This window comes from Mastigoproctus giganteus, chromosome 12 (genome assembly GCF_048544385.1).
Source record: "Mastigoproctus giganteus isolate SK-2022 chromosome 12, ASM4854438v1, whole genome shotgun sequence".
Lineage (NCBI taxonomy): Eukaryota > Metazoa > Arthropoda > Arachnida > Uropygi > Thelyphonidae > Mastigoproctus > Mastigoproctus giganteus.
Genome location: NC_143586.1, coordinates 94435842 through 94456194, shown reverse-complemented (window position 1 = coordinate 94456194; position 20353 = coordinate 94435842). Strand labels below are relative to the sequence as shown.

Sequence of the window (20353 nt, the reverse complement as noted above, 5' to 3'; positions counted from 1 at the left end):
AAATAAATTTTGTTGTCTATCACCTTCATTCACCTTGATCTAACTCTGTACTATGGCATTATTAGTTATTTTTTTAAAATTTCAATGAGGAAATAATGCAGCAAAAATGAAAAGAAAACCAAAAATCACCCCAAAAGATCTACCCACATAGATGAGGAGAGCGGGAAGATCTAACTACAATATCTTTTAAATACATTAAAAGTTATTAATGTAATAGAAAATCCAACCAAAATACAAACCTGTTTCATTGTTTGTACATTATTATTAACAGACTGAGCTTGAGCTATAAGGGTATCTGCACGATTATCATGCTCCCGGAGTCGGGTAACAAGGCGTTTCGCATCATTAAGAAGTTGTTGAACTGTCAGTGACATAGCTGACAGTAAAGCCTCAACTTCTGCAAAAGAAAATTTATACAAGAATTGGTATTGGAAAACTGTGGAAAATAAAACTCACTGGATTTACACGTTGGTTTAATAAAATCCAATTTTCATTTTAAACCTTTCATATATATAATTTATTTTATTTTATTAATACTATATAAATTATTTGCAGATCTGTCATTTTCATTATTAATCCTAATAAAATTTCTTCTAATATATTTTATTATCTAAAACTGCTACCGCAAATCTTTTATGTATCCTATTTTTTTAATCTAACAAATCGCAGCTTTCCTTATTAACTATTTCTGACTCAAAGTACTTAACTCTACAAAAGTAAAAGTTCAAGAAAGTCCTTAAAATATCATTACTTGTGACAGTGATTTTCGTAAAGTTAAAAATTTCAAGATAATACAATACAATTACATACCATTACAGATAAAAAGGAGATAAATATAAAGGGCTTATTATATACAACTACATTTCCAGCTGGACCATAAAGCTTTGTTTTGTGTAAGTGAATCCTTCACTTCGTAACCAGTACAGGAGTCCCATAAAACAGGATAGCAAACTTCTTTCTGTTAACTGAAGTTAACTAGGTTACCTCTATCATGCAATTGAATTTATTTATGTTTTGAAAATAAATATTTGAAAAAAAAAAAAAAAAAAAAAATGCCAGAGAATAATTAGAAGTGATTCAGATTTGTATATAATAGAACTGGGAATGACCACTCCAGTGACTTAATAATAATAGAAAACAAAATTAGATTGAGGCAAGAGAAGGCTGTCTCCACAGTAGTCACTTGGAAATTACCTTTGGATAATTCTATGCCAATTCAACAAGGCTCACAACCTGACTACTCCAATTTTCATGGATCTTGGTAGGACTGTGAAGATTGAAGCCTCTGCATCAAATAAGTCCAAAGTTATAGAACTAAAAAATGTTTAAGTCAAAGTCAATGCAACAAGTCACCATATGGAAGAGTATAAATAATCTATATAATATTGGTGTAAATATACCATAGAAAACTCTTAAACGAAAAAACTACATTTGTAGTGTAAAAGGGCATCATTTTATCTGTATCTCATATTGTGCTCATCCTTCACAAGTTGCCACGTACTGCACTACCTCGAATAAGTAACACTTCACTAAAAGAGAAGACTACTGTTACTTATTCTCAGTGGGCACCACCACCACCCAGACGGCACTGTTTCAAGGCTTATAAAATGTAAGAACTAAAAGAACTACACTAATGTCAGGATTTCGTGACATTTAAAATCTGCATGGCTCAGTCTCTAATCAAAACAAAGAAATACAGTTTGGACAAATTTGAAGCTCTTGATATGATTTATATGTAAGACAACCAGGCTTTTAGGAATGAAACTAATCAGAACAAAACTGAATTCCACAAAAAAAAAAAAAAAAAAAAAGCTATCAGGCCTCAGCTAAAAATGTCAGGGTAACGGTTTTACCTCCAAGGTTTTTCTATAGAGTGCCACAATATTAGTAATGCTTAATATTATTTCATAAAACAGTGCAAAATGCACCTATAATCTCATTTTGTTTCAAGTAAAACTCAGTTAACTCTAGGAACACAAAAATTCAAATCCAGGTGCAACACATTTTATATTAGAAAACATTAATCAAAGGAACACAAAATCAAAATATTTTAAATAACACCAGATAATCCTGTTCATAGTTATTAATCTTTTAAAGAAAACAAGACCTAATTTTTCAGTTTACTTTTTTTTGTATAGATGTTTTGTTTTAAAAAATTCTAAACACAAAATGTAATCAGTCACTACTTGCACTTTAGGTGAAAAGACACAAACTAGGCACCAGATGATAATTCCATGTCACTAAATCAATACATTCAGATGCATGAGACTTTTTGGGCAAATTTAATTGTTTTATGCACAATTTTACTGTTCTGCAATTTTCTCCTGTTGAAATAAAAAAATATATAATTCGTCAATTCATAAAGATATATTTTCAAAGCAGATTTGTATTCATCCAAAGTTGTGATAGACGGCTGAAACAAACACCATGTACTACACTTTTTCAACATAGTCAACAAACAAAATGGGACATTTTTGCCACCTCTCAATACACTTCTGCAGGCCAGTTTTGTAAAATTCCTCTGACTGTCCTTTAAACCACAACTCAACAGCAGAAATCACCTCATCATCATCAGAAGCAAAGTATTTTCCACAAAGAAAGAACTTCAAGGCAAGAAAAAATTGAAAGGTGCAAAGTGCAAGATGCGGCAATATATCAAACCCACATTCGACGTGCACATCTTGCTGCAGCATGCAAGAAATGCACAGGGGCATTATTGTGTAGCAGGTACACACCTTTTGACAGTTTTCCCTGTCTTTTTTTCTCTTATAGCAGCATGTAGCTTTATGAGGAGGCGGCTGGAATAATACTTTGCAATTACAGTACAGCCCATTTGAAGGTAAAATCTGTTAGTATTACACCATGCCGATCCCAAAAAACTGATAGCATCACCTTGCCAGCACTTGCTTGCACCTTTGCCTTTTTAGGGGTTGGTGATTCTGCATGCTTCCATTATTTCAACATTTGTTTAGTTTTAGAATTATAGTGATGGATCTAAGTTTCATCCCTGGTGATTAGACATGAAAAAAACTTCTCTTGCTTTTCCTGGCACATCAACAACACTTTGTGTGCACATTATGCCCTTTCCTTCTTCCAGTAAGGGGTCAGAAGGCTGGGGAACCCATCTAACAGACACTTGGCTCATATGCACCTGTTGATGTTCATTCCAGACCCTACACTAATTTGGAGCTCTGCAGTTAGTCCTTTAATGCCAATACAGTGGTCTTCCAGAATTAATGCCTTGATTTTGATGGATGCCCATCAAAGCAGTTGATGGGCATCCTGAGATTTCTTTGTCGTGCACTGAATTGTTTATATCAATGTGCAACAACACTGTAACCTGGACAGTCTTCTCTATAAACAGCAGGCATGTGGCATTGATATAGTCTGAAACAGTCGATTGATATAGAAAAGGACAGATGATTTAGAGGGGCAACATGTTTTTTATTTGGCAAAAGCAGAGAAAGCAAGAAATCAACTAAAGGGCTGATGGGAAAAAGGCCTGAAGAAATTCTGACATCTATACAATCACGATAGATTTACAAAAAGCCCTGCCATTCCCAAAATTAACTGTTTCTGAGGCCTACTATAGGCACAATATGTACTGCTATAATTTAGGTTTGCAGGACATCACAAATAACCTTGGCTTCAAGTTGACCATTGCATCAAGAGGTTCACAAGAGATTGCTTCTTGCCTAACTAAGCATATTAAGTTGAACAAAAAAAAAAAAAAAAAAGCATGTGATGATATACAGTGACATGCACTGGCCAAAATCAGAACATCAAGGTATCCTTATTGTTAATGAAACTGATTCAAGAAACTTTAGTTGAAGCCATGGACCACAAATTCATGGTTTCTGGCCACTCTTACCTTCCAAATGACTCAGACTTTGAGTTGATTGAGCAAGCTGGTAAAAACATGATTATCTATGTTCCAGATGGATAGCATGATACTATGAAGTCTGCCAGAAGACACACCAGGTTTATGGTATGAAAGATGCAACAAGATGACTTTTTGAAAACAGAAGCTATTGAAAAAGGCATAACAAAATGGAAGAACAATGTTGAAGGCGAAAATGTAAACTGGTTGAAGATACAGTGGCTTCATTATGAAAAAGGAAAACCTGTTCACGATTTTCTACAAGTGTATACTGGATGAAGACATCCCTTTCAGGGAACTGAATGTCAAATCCAATAAGGAGGGTCAACCTAAGAGCTTGAAAAGTACTGAACGAGAAAAGTTCCATGATAGTCATAGAGAGCTGAGCGTTCTAAAGAAAAGAAAAGAGACATGCTATACCTTCTCAAATACATCCCTCCAGTTCACCATGCCTTTTTTAAAGGTATTAGAAGCTTAAAAAAAGTTAATGATCTAGGTCCCTTATCTAACTATGAGGAAGAAGAAGCATACACAGTAGTTTGTTTGTAGTGACAGTGTTTTATGATTATTGAATTAGTGATGATGACTTTGTAGCTGCTTTTTTAAAAAAATGAGAACATCAACAAAAAGCAACTAATTTTTTTTTTTTTTTTAATTTTGTGACCATCTTTTACATTATAATTAAATTTATTATGTTCATCTTAGCCTTTTTTTTAATGTGAACCCCAAACACGAGAGGTATTAGAACCTATAGTACTTAGTACCGTGCTTGGTCTGCAACAACTAAGACAAACTATTTCGACAAAAAATTCTCAATGTGCCTATCGCTCAGGTTTTTTAAAATTTTGTTATAGTGTAAACTTTTTACAGGGAAAAATTACAATGTCTTCTGTATGAAATCATAGTTTTGATAACACAGTCATCTCCTTACAGTAATTTACCATTTTAAAATAGGTAAACTACAGTCGGACCTCTCTTTAACGAACTTCTATATAGTGAAATTTTCTATGTAGTGAACTTTTTTGATTTTCCCTTGGTCATTACATTGAAAATGGTTTCTGTATAACGAAGAAAATTTCTGTATAGCAAACTGATTTCGAGAGACCTGGGTATGCACTGTTCGCACCTCTGGCTTTTAGGCAATAAAGCTGATGGTGTATAAAACACAAATTAAGAGATAAAAGGATTAAGCATTAATCACTTTAGCTTTTAATAGCTAAAGGCGTTAATTCCACAAATTAAGAGCTAAAACATTTTACAATTTGATAGTGCCTGTAAAACCCTGCAGGAGGAAACTGGCCAACCGTGGTGCAGAATAGAAAAAGATGAAAGGTTCTGGGAGATGCCTTTGCCCAGCAGTGGGTCAGCAATGTCTAAAAAGAACTAAAACCTATACAACTCATACATTACTATACCGAGAAGTCTTGCTGGTCAGCTGCCCACAGCCATTGGCAAAGATTAAGACATATTCCCGATGCGGGCATTGGCTCTGGTCAACCTGTTTTCTACTGTAAGCATCCTATTAGAGACTTAGGAGAGAGTGATTTCCTTTATCTCGGAAACTCATCTGTTGTTTTGTAGAAATGAATCATCCACACTTTCACTAAATTTCACCTGTCTCTGTTTACACGGTAGCTAGAAGTGGTCCCTAATTTCAGCTTTGTTTTAACTGCTGTGCAAGTAACCTTACAGTGTCTAAAAGGAAATTCTTGAGTGTGGTGTAAAAAATGGAAGTGCTTAATAGTATAGATCAGAAGGTTAAAAAAAGAAAAAGAAATTGCTTTGAAATTTGGTATTCCTGCCAGTAGTGTGTTAAAGAGCATCATGGCTTACTCAAGAAAGTTATTTCTGATGAAAGTGGAGTTGCAATCGAAGAAGACCATACCCATTGGAAAGAAACAGCTTTGAAAAAAATTATGGAAGACAACGAATCCAAAGACATATATAAACTCTAAAAGGAAGGGGATGAATCAGATTGGTCAACTTGATATCGATGGTTCAACTGTTGATGATCCTGCTCAGATAGCAAACAAAGTGAATGAGTATTCTGCATCTACATTCACACGAGAAGTTATTAAGGAAGGAAAATGCCAGAAGTTTATAAAACTTTAACAGGTGCTTAATGATTTTGTAATAACTGAGAGCAAAGTGGAGGAGAAATTGTTGAAGTTAAACATAAGAAAGGCACCTGGGGTGGATGGGACCTATCCAGTTATATTAAAGGAGGAGGCAAAACTAAGCAAACCCTTAGCCATAATTATGAGAGCATCCTTGGACTCGGGGGAAGTCCCCACGGAGTGGAGAAGTGAAAATGTATCCCCAATGCACAAAGGGGGATTGAAAGATAACACGAGTAATTACAGACCAGTTAGTTTAACTTCTGTTCCGGGTAAAATAATGGAGTCACTGGTTAAAGATGCATTGCAGGTTCATCTAGACAAGACTGTAGCAATAATTCAGACATAGCATAGGTTTGTTAAGGGAAAGTCTTGTCTGACAAATTTGAATGGATACTATGATGTGGTTAAAAGGAACTGGATGCAAAAAATAATTATATATCATATATTTGGATTTCAGGAAAGCTTTTGACACTGTTACGCATGGAAGACTACTATACAAATTGGAGCAGAATGGTATTATGGGTAAGTTGCTACAATGGATAAAAGGGTGGTTGAGTGGGAGAAGACAAAGGGTGGTAATCAATTGATGGCGCTCTTCGTAGACTAATGTTATTAGTGGAGTCCCACAGGGTTTAGTGTTGGGCCCCCTTTTTGTTTTGTATATTTATCAATGATATTGATGAAGGTATATCAGGCTTAGTGTCGAAGTTTTCAGATGATACAAAGGTTGGCGAGGTTGTTAATGAAGTAATGGCAGTGTGCTACTGCAACAGGATCTAGAAAATTTGGGCAGATGGGCTGAGAAGTGGCAACTGAAGTTTAACATTGACAAATGCAAAGTACTGCATATTGGTAGAAGTAACACCAGAGGAACATACCAACTGTGTTGTACTATACTTAGAGTGGTAGAAAATGAAAAAGACCTGGGAGTAATTGTGCAGTGAGATATGAAGTTTTCTGAGCAATGCACACAGGCTGCAAGAGCAGGTCATGAAGTTTTGTCAACGATATACAGGAATTTTGCTAGCAGGGAAAAGGAGGTTAATAACCCCAGGGGGCTCACATCTGATGAGTATGGGCTTGGCACACCCAGGGTGTGCCATGATATCATTTTTCCCTTTCTTGATGATTCCCTTCCATTTCTGACTCTTGTTTTCCTTCTCTCTCTCTCTCTCTCTCTCTCTCTCTCAGGGTAATTCAGAAATTTTTTTTTTGGCTGGTGCAGCATAAGCCTCAGGCTTCCTTGCACCATATAGCTAATAATAATAATTATACCTTTGTAGAAGATAATGTCAGGCCACACCTTGAGTATTGCATACAGGTCTGGAGGCCTCATTTTTGAGGCGCCTCTGTAGCCAGGTGGGAAGGAGCAGCAGTGCGTAGCACACGCTTCTTGATTAGACCGGGGTTCGAGCCCGTCACCACCAAATATGGAGGATGCGGAAAGGTCAGGAATGACCACCGCATATTCACGGAGCAATATGGCCTTAGTTGCTAATGCTCCTAAAAACCAAATAACAAACAACAGCCTCATTTTAGGAAAGACATAGATTTGCTTTAGTGTGTACAGAGAAGGGCAACAAGATTGGTGAGGGGAATGGAGGGATCCTCTTACCAAGAGAGGCTTAAGTTCTGCAAATTGCAAAGGCTGGAGAATACGCACCTGCAAGGCGATCTGATTGAGGTGTATAAGGCCTTGAATGGGTTGAGCATTCTGAATTCTGATGGGATTTTTTCGCTTGCTCACATTACGAATCTAAGGGGGCATAAATTCAAATTGAGGAAAGACAGTTGTAGAATAGATGTGCGGAAATTTGCCTTTAGCCAGCAGGTGGTTAATTGCTGGAACAAACTTCCGTCTGTTGTTGTGGAAGTTGATAGCTCAAATAAATTCAAGGAGGAACTGGACAAACTTTTAGAAGGAATGGTTGTGTGAATTTTTTGGCTGATGCTACATAAGCTCATATGCTTGCTTTCTTGCATCACATGCCACTATTACTATTACATATTCAACGTTGATGAAACATGTCTATTTTTTAAATGTTTGCCAAACAAGACACTGACTTTTAAAGGAGGTGATAAATGTTTAGGTGGTAAAAATAGTAACCAGAGAATTACACTCTTGGTTGCAAATATGGCTGGTAATGAAAAACTGAAGCTTTTAGTAATAGGAAAAGTAAATAACCCCATATTTCAAAGGAGTAAAGTTACAGCTGGACTACAACTACAACGAAAAAACCTTGAATGGCGAGTGAGCAGTGGATTTTAAATTTCGATTGAAAGATGATGAAAGAAAAACAGAAAAATCGCGTTGATTGTCGACAACTGCCCTGCCCACCTTCACTCAGTAATTTTGAAACTTGCAAGCGTGAAGCTTGTTTTCTTCCTTCTGAATAATTCGCCATAACTGCAGCCATCATACCAAGGCATTATCAAGAATGTGAAAATGCACTACAGAAAGCACATACTGAAAAAAATTATACCGAGAATAGAAACCAACCAACCTATAGATTCTGTTATAGATCTGTCGATGGGCATATCAGAGTTGGCGAAAGTGTGGAGTCATGATGTGACGGAAACAACGATTAAGAACTGTTTTGTAAAAGCAGGTTTTGCTAAAACTAATTAATAGAGATGAGTGAGAGGAACTACTAGAAGACTTAAGGAAGATATCGAGCTACTAGAAGACTTAGGAAGAGTTCCAAGCGAGGTTTGATCAGTGGAGAAATTGTTCTTGATGAATTTTTAGGAATTGATAATGTCATGGTAGCTGAATATCCGAGTGACTCCAACATTTTGGAGTGTATTTAAAGAACTAGTGACAATATCAACAATAAGTTGGTTTAAAATGAGGGTAATATTAAACCCTCCAATCAAACGTTGGCAGCATTTGAAACTTTACATAGGGGCCTTCAGTGGGAAGAAAATGTAACAGAAAATATATCTGAGTGTTTAAAGTTTAAACAAATACGAACATTTTTATGAACCATGTACAGTAGAATCCAGGGTACAACAAAATATAACCAAATATTTTACGACATAATTCTTAAAAGTGTACTAATACATTGTACACATCATGTAAGTAGTCATTTCTTAATATGTGTATTAATAAATTGTTTTAAAACGTTAGAAAATTTATTCATTCCCACTTCTTTCCCATCTTTTACTATATTTCTGAATTTACGGTATTTTTCATTGTTGAAAAGGTCTTTAAAACGAAATTTCTGTATAACGAATTTTTTCAAGGGAATGATCGATTTTGTTATATAGATGTCCGACTGTACTTAGAAACATAATGGTGTAAGTCAATTATATAAACACTGCTGACCAAAAAATTGAATATTAACAAAACTGTCAAGCTCGTGTAAATTTTTAAACTATTTTTAACCTCCAGATGTATCACAATTCATTAAATTAATTTTTTCGAGTTTTTTATGAATGCAAACTCAAAATGCCCTGTTCTCAAAAATCAGAATAGACTGACTTACACTACTATGAATCTCAACTCTCCATATGTATCACTAGAATCATGGGAACTGTTCACAAGAATTAGTTGGATACTCAGTGAAGAATAATTTATGGAATAACTTTGACATGTTAGTTGTCATCGATCGTCCTTCAATGACACTACTATCTATGACCATCTTGATGAGAGCCAGCTAATCACATGGATTCAAAATGTCATCCAGACAACAATTAGCTATACTAGGAAGAAAAAAATTACAAATGTACATTGTGGTGGAGCCATGAACTCACAGTGCTCAGATGGAAAGGTTCAATCAAGCACAACTTTTATATCAAAAGGCCAAAAGAAAGACATCCTAAGAATGAAATTAATAGATTGCATCTCAACTATGAAAATATTAAAAGAATGTGCATTAAGTTAATCTACAATTTTGTCAGAATGTAAGTTGAAATCATAGATTTAACTTACATCCTAACAAATTTTGTTTGTGAAACAGGAATGACAATTCACTGGCTCAACATGTTCGCTGCATCTGACGTACATAAACATTACAATACTACTACAAATGCTGTGCTGTGCTGTAATGCATTAAGCACTCGAAAAGCACCCAAGTACTGTTCCATAATGCATATAGGCAGTAATTCTTAAGTGGTTAATATATAAGTGGTGTAGAAGTAAAGGCACATGAAATTACTTAATTCTGTTAGTACACTGAATAAATTCTGGACTATTAGCAGCAACACTTCACTTTTGTTTAAAGCTTGCTGTTCACATTTTTATGGTTTTTCCTTGTGTTGAGATTAGTTTATATACATGAAATAAATGTAATTTGATAAAATCTTGACTTTTCTGATTTACAGCTCAGCTAAAAGTAAGTGTCCACTTTTAGCTATGAATTCCACTTTTAACTTTTCAACTATTATTTACGAATTTTTGGAATTTTGTTATTTCTCAACATTCCAAAAATTACTGCATGTTGAATGCACACCTTCAAATATAGGTGTCAGCAAATGTGTTAATTTATAAAATAAGTAGGAACAACACTGGTACTCTCAACTGGTCTGATGCAGAAAACAAGATCTTATGAGAGTAGTTAAAAAAAAAAATCTTTATTCGACCATGTACCCACAGCTGTGACCACCTAAGTGGGAGGCATATCTCTTCCCACAGATGGTATACTTCTTTAGCTGCTAGGGGAACAAATAATAGTCACTAGGGCCAAGATCTGAAGAATAGGGCCGATGCTGAAGCAACTGAAATTCTGCAGTCTGTACAGTGGTCATCACAATCTGGAGGGGGGACTGAGTTTAATGTGAAGAAGCAAGGCACTTTTTAGTTTTCCACACTGCTTTTCCTTGATGGCTTCACTAAAGTTGCCTTATAAGGCTGCCGTAGTATGCACCAGTGACAGTGGTGCCCTTTTCCAGGTAGTTAATCATGATGATGCCTTCTGCTACCCAAAAAAAATTCCTTCACCTTCCCAGCTAATAGAGCAACACAGAACTTCTTGGGAGGCAGAGAACATGGATGTTTCTACATTAAACTTTGTTTTTAGTTTCTGGGTCAAAGTGATAAACCCATGTTTCATCCACAGTCACAATCTGGGACCAGAAATTTCATGGATGTTCAGGGAACACAGCATGTTCAAGTTGGTAATGCACATTCGTTTGCAGCATGCCTTTTTCTCATCTGTCAACATTTGTGGGATCCATTTAGCAGTGACCTTTTTCATCTTCAAAGAATTTGTCAGAACTCTGTATCTGGTTCCATAGAGCAAAACTTACCATTCAAGCTAAACCCAATAATGTATAACAATGCTTTTCGCTTGCCCTATTAAGAGAGTACAGAACTTCTGCAGCCCATTCTCTTCAAGTTCTTGCTTGTCTTCTGCTTACAATTTATAAAAGATTTTCATACCATATCAGAAAGGGCTATCCTCTTTGTTTTCTGGCATCACTTATAACCCATTGACAAATCACAAGGCAGAAAAATCTAAATGTTGAATCTCTTAAACAGCCTTAACAGTCTGAAAATCTTAATGGTCTGAACAGTACAAAAAAAAAAGGAAAAAAAAAGAAAAGAAAAATTATCTGCGGTGTTTGTTCCGGTTAGGAGTCAGCAATATGGATGGAATGTTTGTCATTCCTCCATGTTAATATGTCCAGCCGAATTTTTTACAAGCCAGCTGGCCAGGCCTGATGCTCTTGTTTTATTTTGGTGTTTCCTTCACCCAACATCAATGCAAACGTTTATCGTATGTAGTAGTCATGGGCTTGAACCCCAGTCCACTCAAAGAGCACGTGCCACTTCACTCTCGCTCCTGACCACTTGGCTACATCGTAGCTTCTTAATGGTCTGAACATTCTTAATTAACTTAATAATCAGTGGCAGGATAGATGGTCCAATACTACAAAATGAGCCACTACTAGATGCTTTATACCACATATGAATTTTAATACAACCCCAAAACTAGTTTTATCCAGGTCTGTATACCTCATACTTGCTTACGGGTCATGGATCCATTAATGCCTGTCTATTTCAGCTTAATCTCTCCAATTCCCCTAATTGTTCTTTCAGCACTGTTAAACTAGAATTGTGTATTGTATGGCTGCTCAAATTATCAGGAAGAATTTATGTAGCAAAATCCATATTTTCCCCCCAGGAAATGAGAAATGCCTAATTGCCAATCAAGACATACACTATCCGGTCAAAACATTATAACTACCTACCTGATAGTGGGCATGGACTCTACAAGGCCTCTGAACACTGAAAGTATACTGAGTGGACAGAAATCATGAGATACCTACCTAGTAATGGGCAGGCCCACCTTTCACCCAGATCATGAAAGTTCATGAAAGGTTAAACCTCAACTGCCACTTCTCAGCTTTAGAAATATCTAGAAATATTATGCTGACCTGCCTTAGTATTTCTAGGTCTTATTGCAATAGCATGGCTTGATTCCTGTCATTAACCATCTAGTCCACCTTTGTATCGACAGCAAACTTAGACAATAAATATACTTGACATGCCTTCATCAATATCATTAATAAATATTGAAAATAGTAAGGTGTCCAGAATAGAACCCTGAGGGACTCCATTAATAACATTAATCCAAGGAGAGCAATGCCATTTATAACCACTATATTCTGCCAATCAACCATCCCTTTATCCATAGCAGTAACTTGTCCCCAGTGCCACACTGCTCCAATTTATACAGAAGTCTTTCATGAAAACTATCAAAAGCTTTTCTGAAATCTAAGTATATGGTGTCAGTTCCTTTGTATACCAGTTTCTCTGTTGCCACATCACAGTAGCTAATCAGATTAGTCAGACAAGCTCACCCTTTAAGAAATCCATACTGTAATTTTTGTATAACTCCATTCCTATCAAGATAATCCTACAGTACTTCTTAAACCACTGATTTCATTATTTTCCCAGGAACAGAAGTCAAGTTTACAGGTCTGAAATTACTCACTTCAGCCTTTGATCCTCCTTTGTAAACAGGAGAGACATTTGCACATCTTCAATCTATAGGGACTTCCTCTGAATCCAATGATGCTCTCATAATTATGACCAAAGGTTTACTTACCTCTTTTTGATGCTTCTTTAATTTAAAATTCGATAGATCCCAATTTTAAATTAAAAAAGTCTTATTTACTTTTGTTGAAGCTACAAGTAAGTTTCAACAATTCTCTTCCACTGTTTACTCAGTTATCACAAAATCATTTAACTCCCAGTTATAACTTCATGTACTTTTGGTATTTTCATTCCTAAAAACTTTTTGCATGAAAGTACATACAAAATATTATTCATTAAATTTGTCAGCAATCAGAACAGGATCATGAATATTTGAACCATTTATAACTAGTGGGCCAGCCAACATGATTCATCCTTTTTTTATATAGTGTGAGCACAAGTAAATTCTTTACTTAGCCAAAAATTCTCATGAAATCTGCCTTAGCTTACTAATCCCCTTACTAACTTGACTGTAGACTAGTTTATATTTAAAGCAGGATTATGAGTCCACTACTAACTATCCTGCTAATCATAATTCTCCCATGAATTTTTCTTCTTTGCCATTAGACTTGTCAGTTAATCTGACTTCTGCACAGGTTTCAACCTTCAACAATAGCTTTCAGTTTCAATTCAACTGAAAATTGGTCCTACTGAAAGGGATTTACAAATTGTCTAAAACCATTGTAACCTTTAGGAAAGTAAAATCGCTTCTTATTCTTCACAGAGTTTTATCTTTGAATAGATCCTGGTTCAATTCATTATGATCACTGCCATCTAGTGGTTCTTTTATCTGAATATTAATATTCTTAATGTATGAAGGATCACTGCTGATAATCAGATCAAGATTGCTTTCTCTTGTTGCCTCTCTAACATGCTGATGCTGTCATCCAATTAATCCAAAAAATTTCTACTACTACATGCATCATGACGGATGCATGTAGGAAATATGGTGCTGCTCGGCCTTCATGACGAACCCGCAAGTTCCAGTCAATATCCGAAAAGTTAAAATCCTCCATTATAAGACATTCTGATTTAACAGATTATTATACTTTTCTGCGTAGTTGTTCATTGTATTCATCACAATCATTTAGCCTATGGGCCTCCTACTCTCATTTTAGTTTTTCCAGACTGATTCAGCATTACTCTGGCTGCCTATATTAACTGAGTGTACTGCCTTTGACTATATGTACTTTTCTTAATCAAGAACATAAACTTCCGCTTTCCCATTTCTGTTCTGGTTATCTTTCCTGTACACATTGCGCTCACTGCATTCAATTTCTGCATTCCTTAAGACTGAGTAGCACAGTGTTCCAATAGTCATAAAATGTCCACATTTTCTGACTTCACCAGTATTTAAAGTTCATCCAATTTGTTTGCTATACTTTGTGCACAAGTGTACAACCAAATATACATGCACCTGTTTTTGCTCTTAGTAACCCTAACACAGCCTATATATTTTCTTGTTGTCCCAATAGAAGCAGTGCAAGAATCACTTGCACCTTTGCCTGTGGTTGTAGTTAATTTATTAATCTTGTATCCCCCCAAGCTAGAAGCTTTCTGACCCACCTAACACTGCCTTGATATCATCAGCAAATATTCTTGCACCCTCTTCTATTCAAGTGTATTCCAGCCCTGTAAAAACCATCTCTCCTGTTTACAAGCACACACCATGCTGAGAAAAATTCTATCCCATGGATCTTGCATAGTCTTTCCAGAGCCAAATTGATTGATAAGGCTCTCTTCATACTTCTTCCTGTCATATCTTTGAAAGTGGCTGCAGAATAATTGCAGACAATTGCTCATTCCCCAATAGACTCCATCTTGTACAGCACCCTCCCATATGAAACCACATCACATACTTTGCTAAAATTAAGTATATGATGTAAAAATTGTTTCTTTCAACCAGCTTGTGTGACCATTTCATAGTAGGCTCTGCTGTTGAATGAATTACAGTTGCTTGAACTATGATATCCCACTTAGGGATATCATAGTTCAAGATGATCTTTCAATGAACTTAAGAGCAGTTTATACAGTAAACACTTTAAAATTTGGCCCCATCAAGAATTGAGAGGTGCCAGATTTTAAAATCTTACAGATTTTTGAGAGCTATACCTAGTGATTATGCAGAAGCCCATTTTAATAAACATTAAGCACAAACAGCTGAACTTATTTACATCTATAAGAATTTATCTTTTATCTGTTTTTGCAAGCAAAAGGATTTAAACTGCATATATAATGCAATGGTCTTAATTGTCACAGCAGAATAAACTTGCCTCCTTTGTTTGTTCTGCTGTGAGAAGAGTAGCCCTAGTATTGCACTACTTTCAACAGAAACTATATTACAACTTTGAAAACTGATTTCATATGCCATATGGCAGCTCACATCAGACACTTCTTTACAATTGTTTTGCCTGCATGTTGTCACTAGAAGCCACTTCCTATCTAATGAGAACCAACTGGTCCTGAAACAGGCTGTCATAGCAATCTTCTTTTAAACAAATGACCAGTTAACCATTTGAGAGGACATCTGTTTGAAAGTACAGTAAACCCCCGCTATTCGCGGTCGCTGATTTAATACAAAATGAAATCTAAAAAAACGTGAATTTTAAAGTGCCGTGAATATTTTCCGCCATAAAAAACATGGGTGTGGCTAAAATTATCTTTCCTGGTCAAAACAGCGCTCAGTTGATGGGGGAGAAGGGTGAAAAAATCACGAGCGTGGATGTTTCTCGCTAGTCCTTGTTCAGTATGTGTTATGCGCTTGTCGTGGAAGGTTTCGTCGTTTGCTTTTAATTTATATGCTTATAAATTGAATGAATTTATCAATTTATAAATTGATATGCTTACAAAAGTGATAAATCTACCGTTTTGCAGTGTAAAATAGACTTTTTTTCGAGTGTGTTAATGGAAGAAAGTGACTTTATTGTGGACAAGTTCTTTCTAACCCGTACAAAAATATGGCTACGAATAACAAGGGAAATGTGAAAAGATCAAAGAAGGTGATGACATTAGCAAATAAAATTGAGTTATTAGACAAAATTTCTAATGGTGAAAGTGTCTCCTCAGTGGCAAAACTATAAAATCATTGAGTCAATGGTATGATCAATCAAAAAATCGGAAGAAAAAATCCGCAGTAGTGTCTGTGAAAATGAGCTAATTGCTTCAAAAACTTGCTCTGTAACTCGTGAAGTTAAATTATAAAAAAATGGAAAAAGCTTTAAATCTGTGGATAGAAGACCGAACTCAAAATAAAATTCCGTTAAGTTCACTCATCATTCGTGAAAAGGCAAAACTCCTTTATCAACACTTCAGCGAAACTGGTGATAGCACTGGCGGGATAAGTTTTTTTGCTAGCAAAGGCGCTGGTTTGAAAGATTTGTTTGAAATTTCTAATAAATATTACGTTTAATATTAAATTGTTTTTTATTTTCATTTCGATGCCATATGCTTGCATTTCACTATGTACTGTCTATGTACATAGTCATATTATGAAGGTACATACAATACATACATAGTTATGTTTTTTTTTTTTGGTAATTGTTGGTGCATCAGCTTCTGTGGCCATAATGCACCTCCCAAGGTTTTTGCAGTACTTTGATCCAAGCCCGAGGCGGGATTCAAACCCGCGACCTTTGGGTTGCCAGGCAGGCACTTTACCCACCCGGCTAGCTGGGTCGGCCTACATACATAGACAAAATTTTAGACTAGTTTTTCTTATATATTTCATACTTTGGAACGGAACCCCTTTATTACTATGGGAGCCACAACTCAGTATTCGCGGCATTTCTCAGTAACGTAACCCCTGCGAATAGCAGGGGTTTACTGTAGTGCAATACAAAGAAAATTGTTGAAAAGACAAGTTTTTTCCAGCTGTGAAAATTAAGACCATTGCATTTTATAGTTTAAGTCCTCTCTTCTTCACCCCATTACACATTTTGTTCACTGGTTTTTGGATAAGTCATCATTCTATCTTCCTCTTGATCCAGTTTTTAAACAAACGGCCAATTAACTTATTGGTGAGAAATCTGTTTGAAACTAGTTTAATACCAAGGTAATTTGTTTAAAAGCATCTTATAAATAAAACAATGTTACTCTACTTTTTTTTTTTTCTTTTTGAAGGTATTCTTAAAGATAAATAAGATCATCAATTCCAATGCCAGATTATTTTCTTAATATTTCTGTATTGTAAAGTGCTGAAATTTACAGAGTTTACTATAAAATCCAACCTTCCAAATTTACCCATCCAACCTTCAACCCAACTTTTGTGTAATGGCAAGCCATTGGCACTTGTTCAATTCAAGGGGGGACACCCTGAATCTGGAAATAACCTCATGATTAACCATAAACTTCTTCTACATTCCTTTGCAACCTCTTTTTATGACTAGATAAATAACATCAGTATCTGGGGCCTTAACCTCATTTAAGTTCAGCAATGTTTCTGTTTGCTAAGATTGATAGTGACTGTAATATCAATATCAAATCTTAGCACTCAGTTGCAAAGCAGCTGTTCAACTTACCAGCAAAATCTGCTGGATTATCTGTAATTGTGACATTTCCTTGAGCAAGGGTACTACTATCTGGTTTACTCTTTCCCTTTTCATAGTTATAGGCAAGCAAAGTCAAAACTCAGACTTTACTTGCCTGTCTCCCCTCTCCCACTTCTGTAGTCTTGTTATAAAAAAAAAAAAAAAAAAAAAAGTAAAATGCAGCCATTATCAACCCACTACAGGATGGAAGCCTCCTCAACAATTCATGCTGAGGGAAATGGACCATAAATCTGCCACGCTGGTCCAGTGCGGGTTGGCAGATCGACCATATTCAGCAGTCAGGGGCTTGAACCCCGGTCTACTCAAAGAGCGTGTGCTACTGCACTCCCGCTCCTGACCACTTGGCTACGGAAACCGTTCAGCCTATAATTATTATATACATCTAAACTGCCAGTCACTATAATTTTCCACACTGCCTTCTTCTGTTGCATCAAGCTTACTTTTCATCCATTTTGGTATCCTCTTTGTGTGGTACTTCTTTAATAGAATGAATGCACTTCTGACTTAGTTGACAAATATCTTGAAATAATCCCATGGGCCAATTGTAATATCCTTGATCTATTTCATCCAAAGCAATCCAGTCCAAGATTATCCTTTGTTCCACATTAATCTCTTTCTTGAAATTAAAAATTCTTGCTCTTACTTGACTACCTTGACTACCAAAAACTTACTTTTCAACATCCACTTTAGGACCCTATGGTCACTCAATGTTAACAGTTCCTGTAGTAGTAATGCCATCTGTAATGCCACATTTCTTATATTAGCATTAGTATATTTTATTTTTTTAAAAAAAAATTTTTTGTTTTTGTTTTTATCATTGTTTTGTTCGGATTTTTTTTTTTTTTTTTTTTGGCTGGTGCAGCATAAGCCATAGGCTTTCTTGCACCATGCGGCCATTACTAATACTAGTAGAGGTATATGATGCAAGAAAGCAAGCTTATGCAGCATCAACCAAAAAAATAAAAATAAATAAATAAATAACAATCACATTTCACCCCTCTGTTCATTCCAAATACCTGTCCAGCTCAGACTTAAATTTATTTAGGCTATCAACTTCCACAACAAAGGATGGAAATCTGTTCCACCAACCAACTACCTGCTAGCTAAACGCAACCTTCTGCACATCTAGCCTACATCTGTATTTCCTCAATTTGAATTTATACCCTCTCAGGTATTTATTCTGAGAAAGAGGGATAATCCCATCAGCACTGAGCATGCTCAAACCATTCAAGCCTTTATACACCTCAATCAGATCACCTTGCAGTCTCCAGATATTGTAATTTGCAAAACTTAAGCCTTTCTTCGTAAGGGCAACCCTCTGTTCCATTCACTAATCTTGTTGCCTTTCTCTGTACTCGTTCCAACAGCTCTACATCCTTGTCAAAATGAGACCTCCAGACCTGTATACAGTACCTTATACAAGGGGATAATCACCTCCTGATCCCTGCTAGAAAAATTCCTGTATATCATTGACAAGACACCATGAGATACTCTTACAGACCGCCTGCACTGCTCAGAAAACTTATATCTGACTACACCATTACCCCCAGGTCCTTTTCGTTCCCCACCACTGACAGTGTAGTACCACAGAGTTGATACGTTATTCTGGGGTTACTCCTTCCTATATGTAGTTCTTTACATTTGTCAATGTTAAACTTCATTTGCCACCTCTCAGCCCATCTGCTCAACTTTTCTAGATCCTGTTGCAGCAGCAGCACACTGTCATTAGTGTCTTTAACAATGCTGCCAACCTTTGTATTGTCTGCAAACTTGGACATTAAGCTTGATATACCATCATCAATATCATTTATAAATACAGAAAACAACAACGGACCCAACATTGAACCCTGAGGGACACCACTAATAACATTAGTCCACAATAAGCAGTGTCCATTGATTACCACTCTGTCTTCTCCTACTCAACCATCCCTTTATCCATAGCAGCAATTTGCTCCAATGCCACACTGCTCCAATTTGTTCAGCAGTCTTCCATGTGCAACAGTATCAAAAGCCTTTCTAAGATCCAAATATATGATATCAAAGTTATTCCCTGCATCCAGTTCCTTTGTGACCACATCACAGTATCCAATCAAAATTGGTCAGGCAAGACTTTCCCTTAACAAAACCATGCTGTGTCCGAGCTATAACTGAAGTCTTGTCTAGATAATCCTGCAGGGCTTCTTTAACCAGTGCCTCCATTAATTTTCCTGGAAAAGAAGTTAAGCTAAAAGGTCTATAATTACTTGTGTCGCCCTTTGATCCTCCTTTGTGAATTGGGGTCACATTTGCACATCTTCAGTCCATGGGTACCTCCCCTGAGTCTAAAGAAGCTCTCATAATTATGACTAAGGGTTTGCTTACTTCTTCGCGCCTCCTTTAATATAACTGGATAGATCCCATACATCCTGGGTGCCTTTTTTATGTTTATCTTCAACAATTTCTCCTCCACTTTCCTCTCAGTTATTACAAAATCATCTAGCTCACTGCCAGAGTTTAATTCACCTCTGGCATTCCCCTCCCTGAATAACTCCTCATGTGTGAATGTAGATACAAAATACTCATTTAGTTTGTTAGCCACCTGAGTAGGATCATTAACAGTTGAACCATCAATATCCAGTGGACCAATCTGATTCATCCCTTTCCTTCTAGAGTTTACATAGGTAAAGAACTCTTTGCTGTTTTTCTTTGCATCCTTTGCCAAAGATTTCTCATAATCTGCCTTTGCCTGCCTAATCTCCTTTGTGACTTGATTACAGACCAGCTTATCTATCATACGCTTCTATGTCACCCATTAATTTATATGTATCCCATGTATTTTTCTTCT

General features: G+C 36.2%; 1 protein-coding gene across 3 annotated transcripts in view; it reads right to left on the bottom strand.

The window, feature by feature from the left end:
* Positions 1–20353, bottom strand: part of LOC150077285 (FGFR1 oncogene partner 2 homolog) — a 112312-nt gene that overhangs the window by 74842 nt on the left and 17117 nt on the right. For all 3 annotated transcript variants that reach the window (XM_090386181.1, XM_090386179.1, XM_090386180.1), the window contains exon 2: positions 240–397. In XM_090386181.1, the coding sequence (XP_090242307.1) occupies positions 240–374 (135 nt within the window). In that variant the 5' untranslated portion in view covers positions 375–397. The remainder of the gene's footprint in view (positions 1–239; positions 398–20353) is intronic.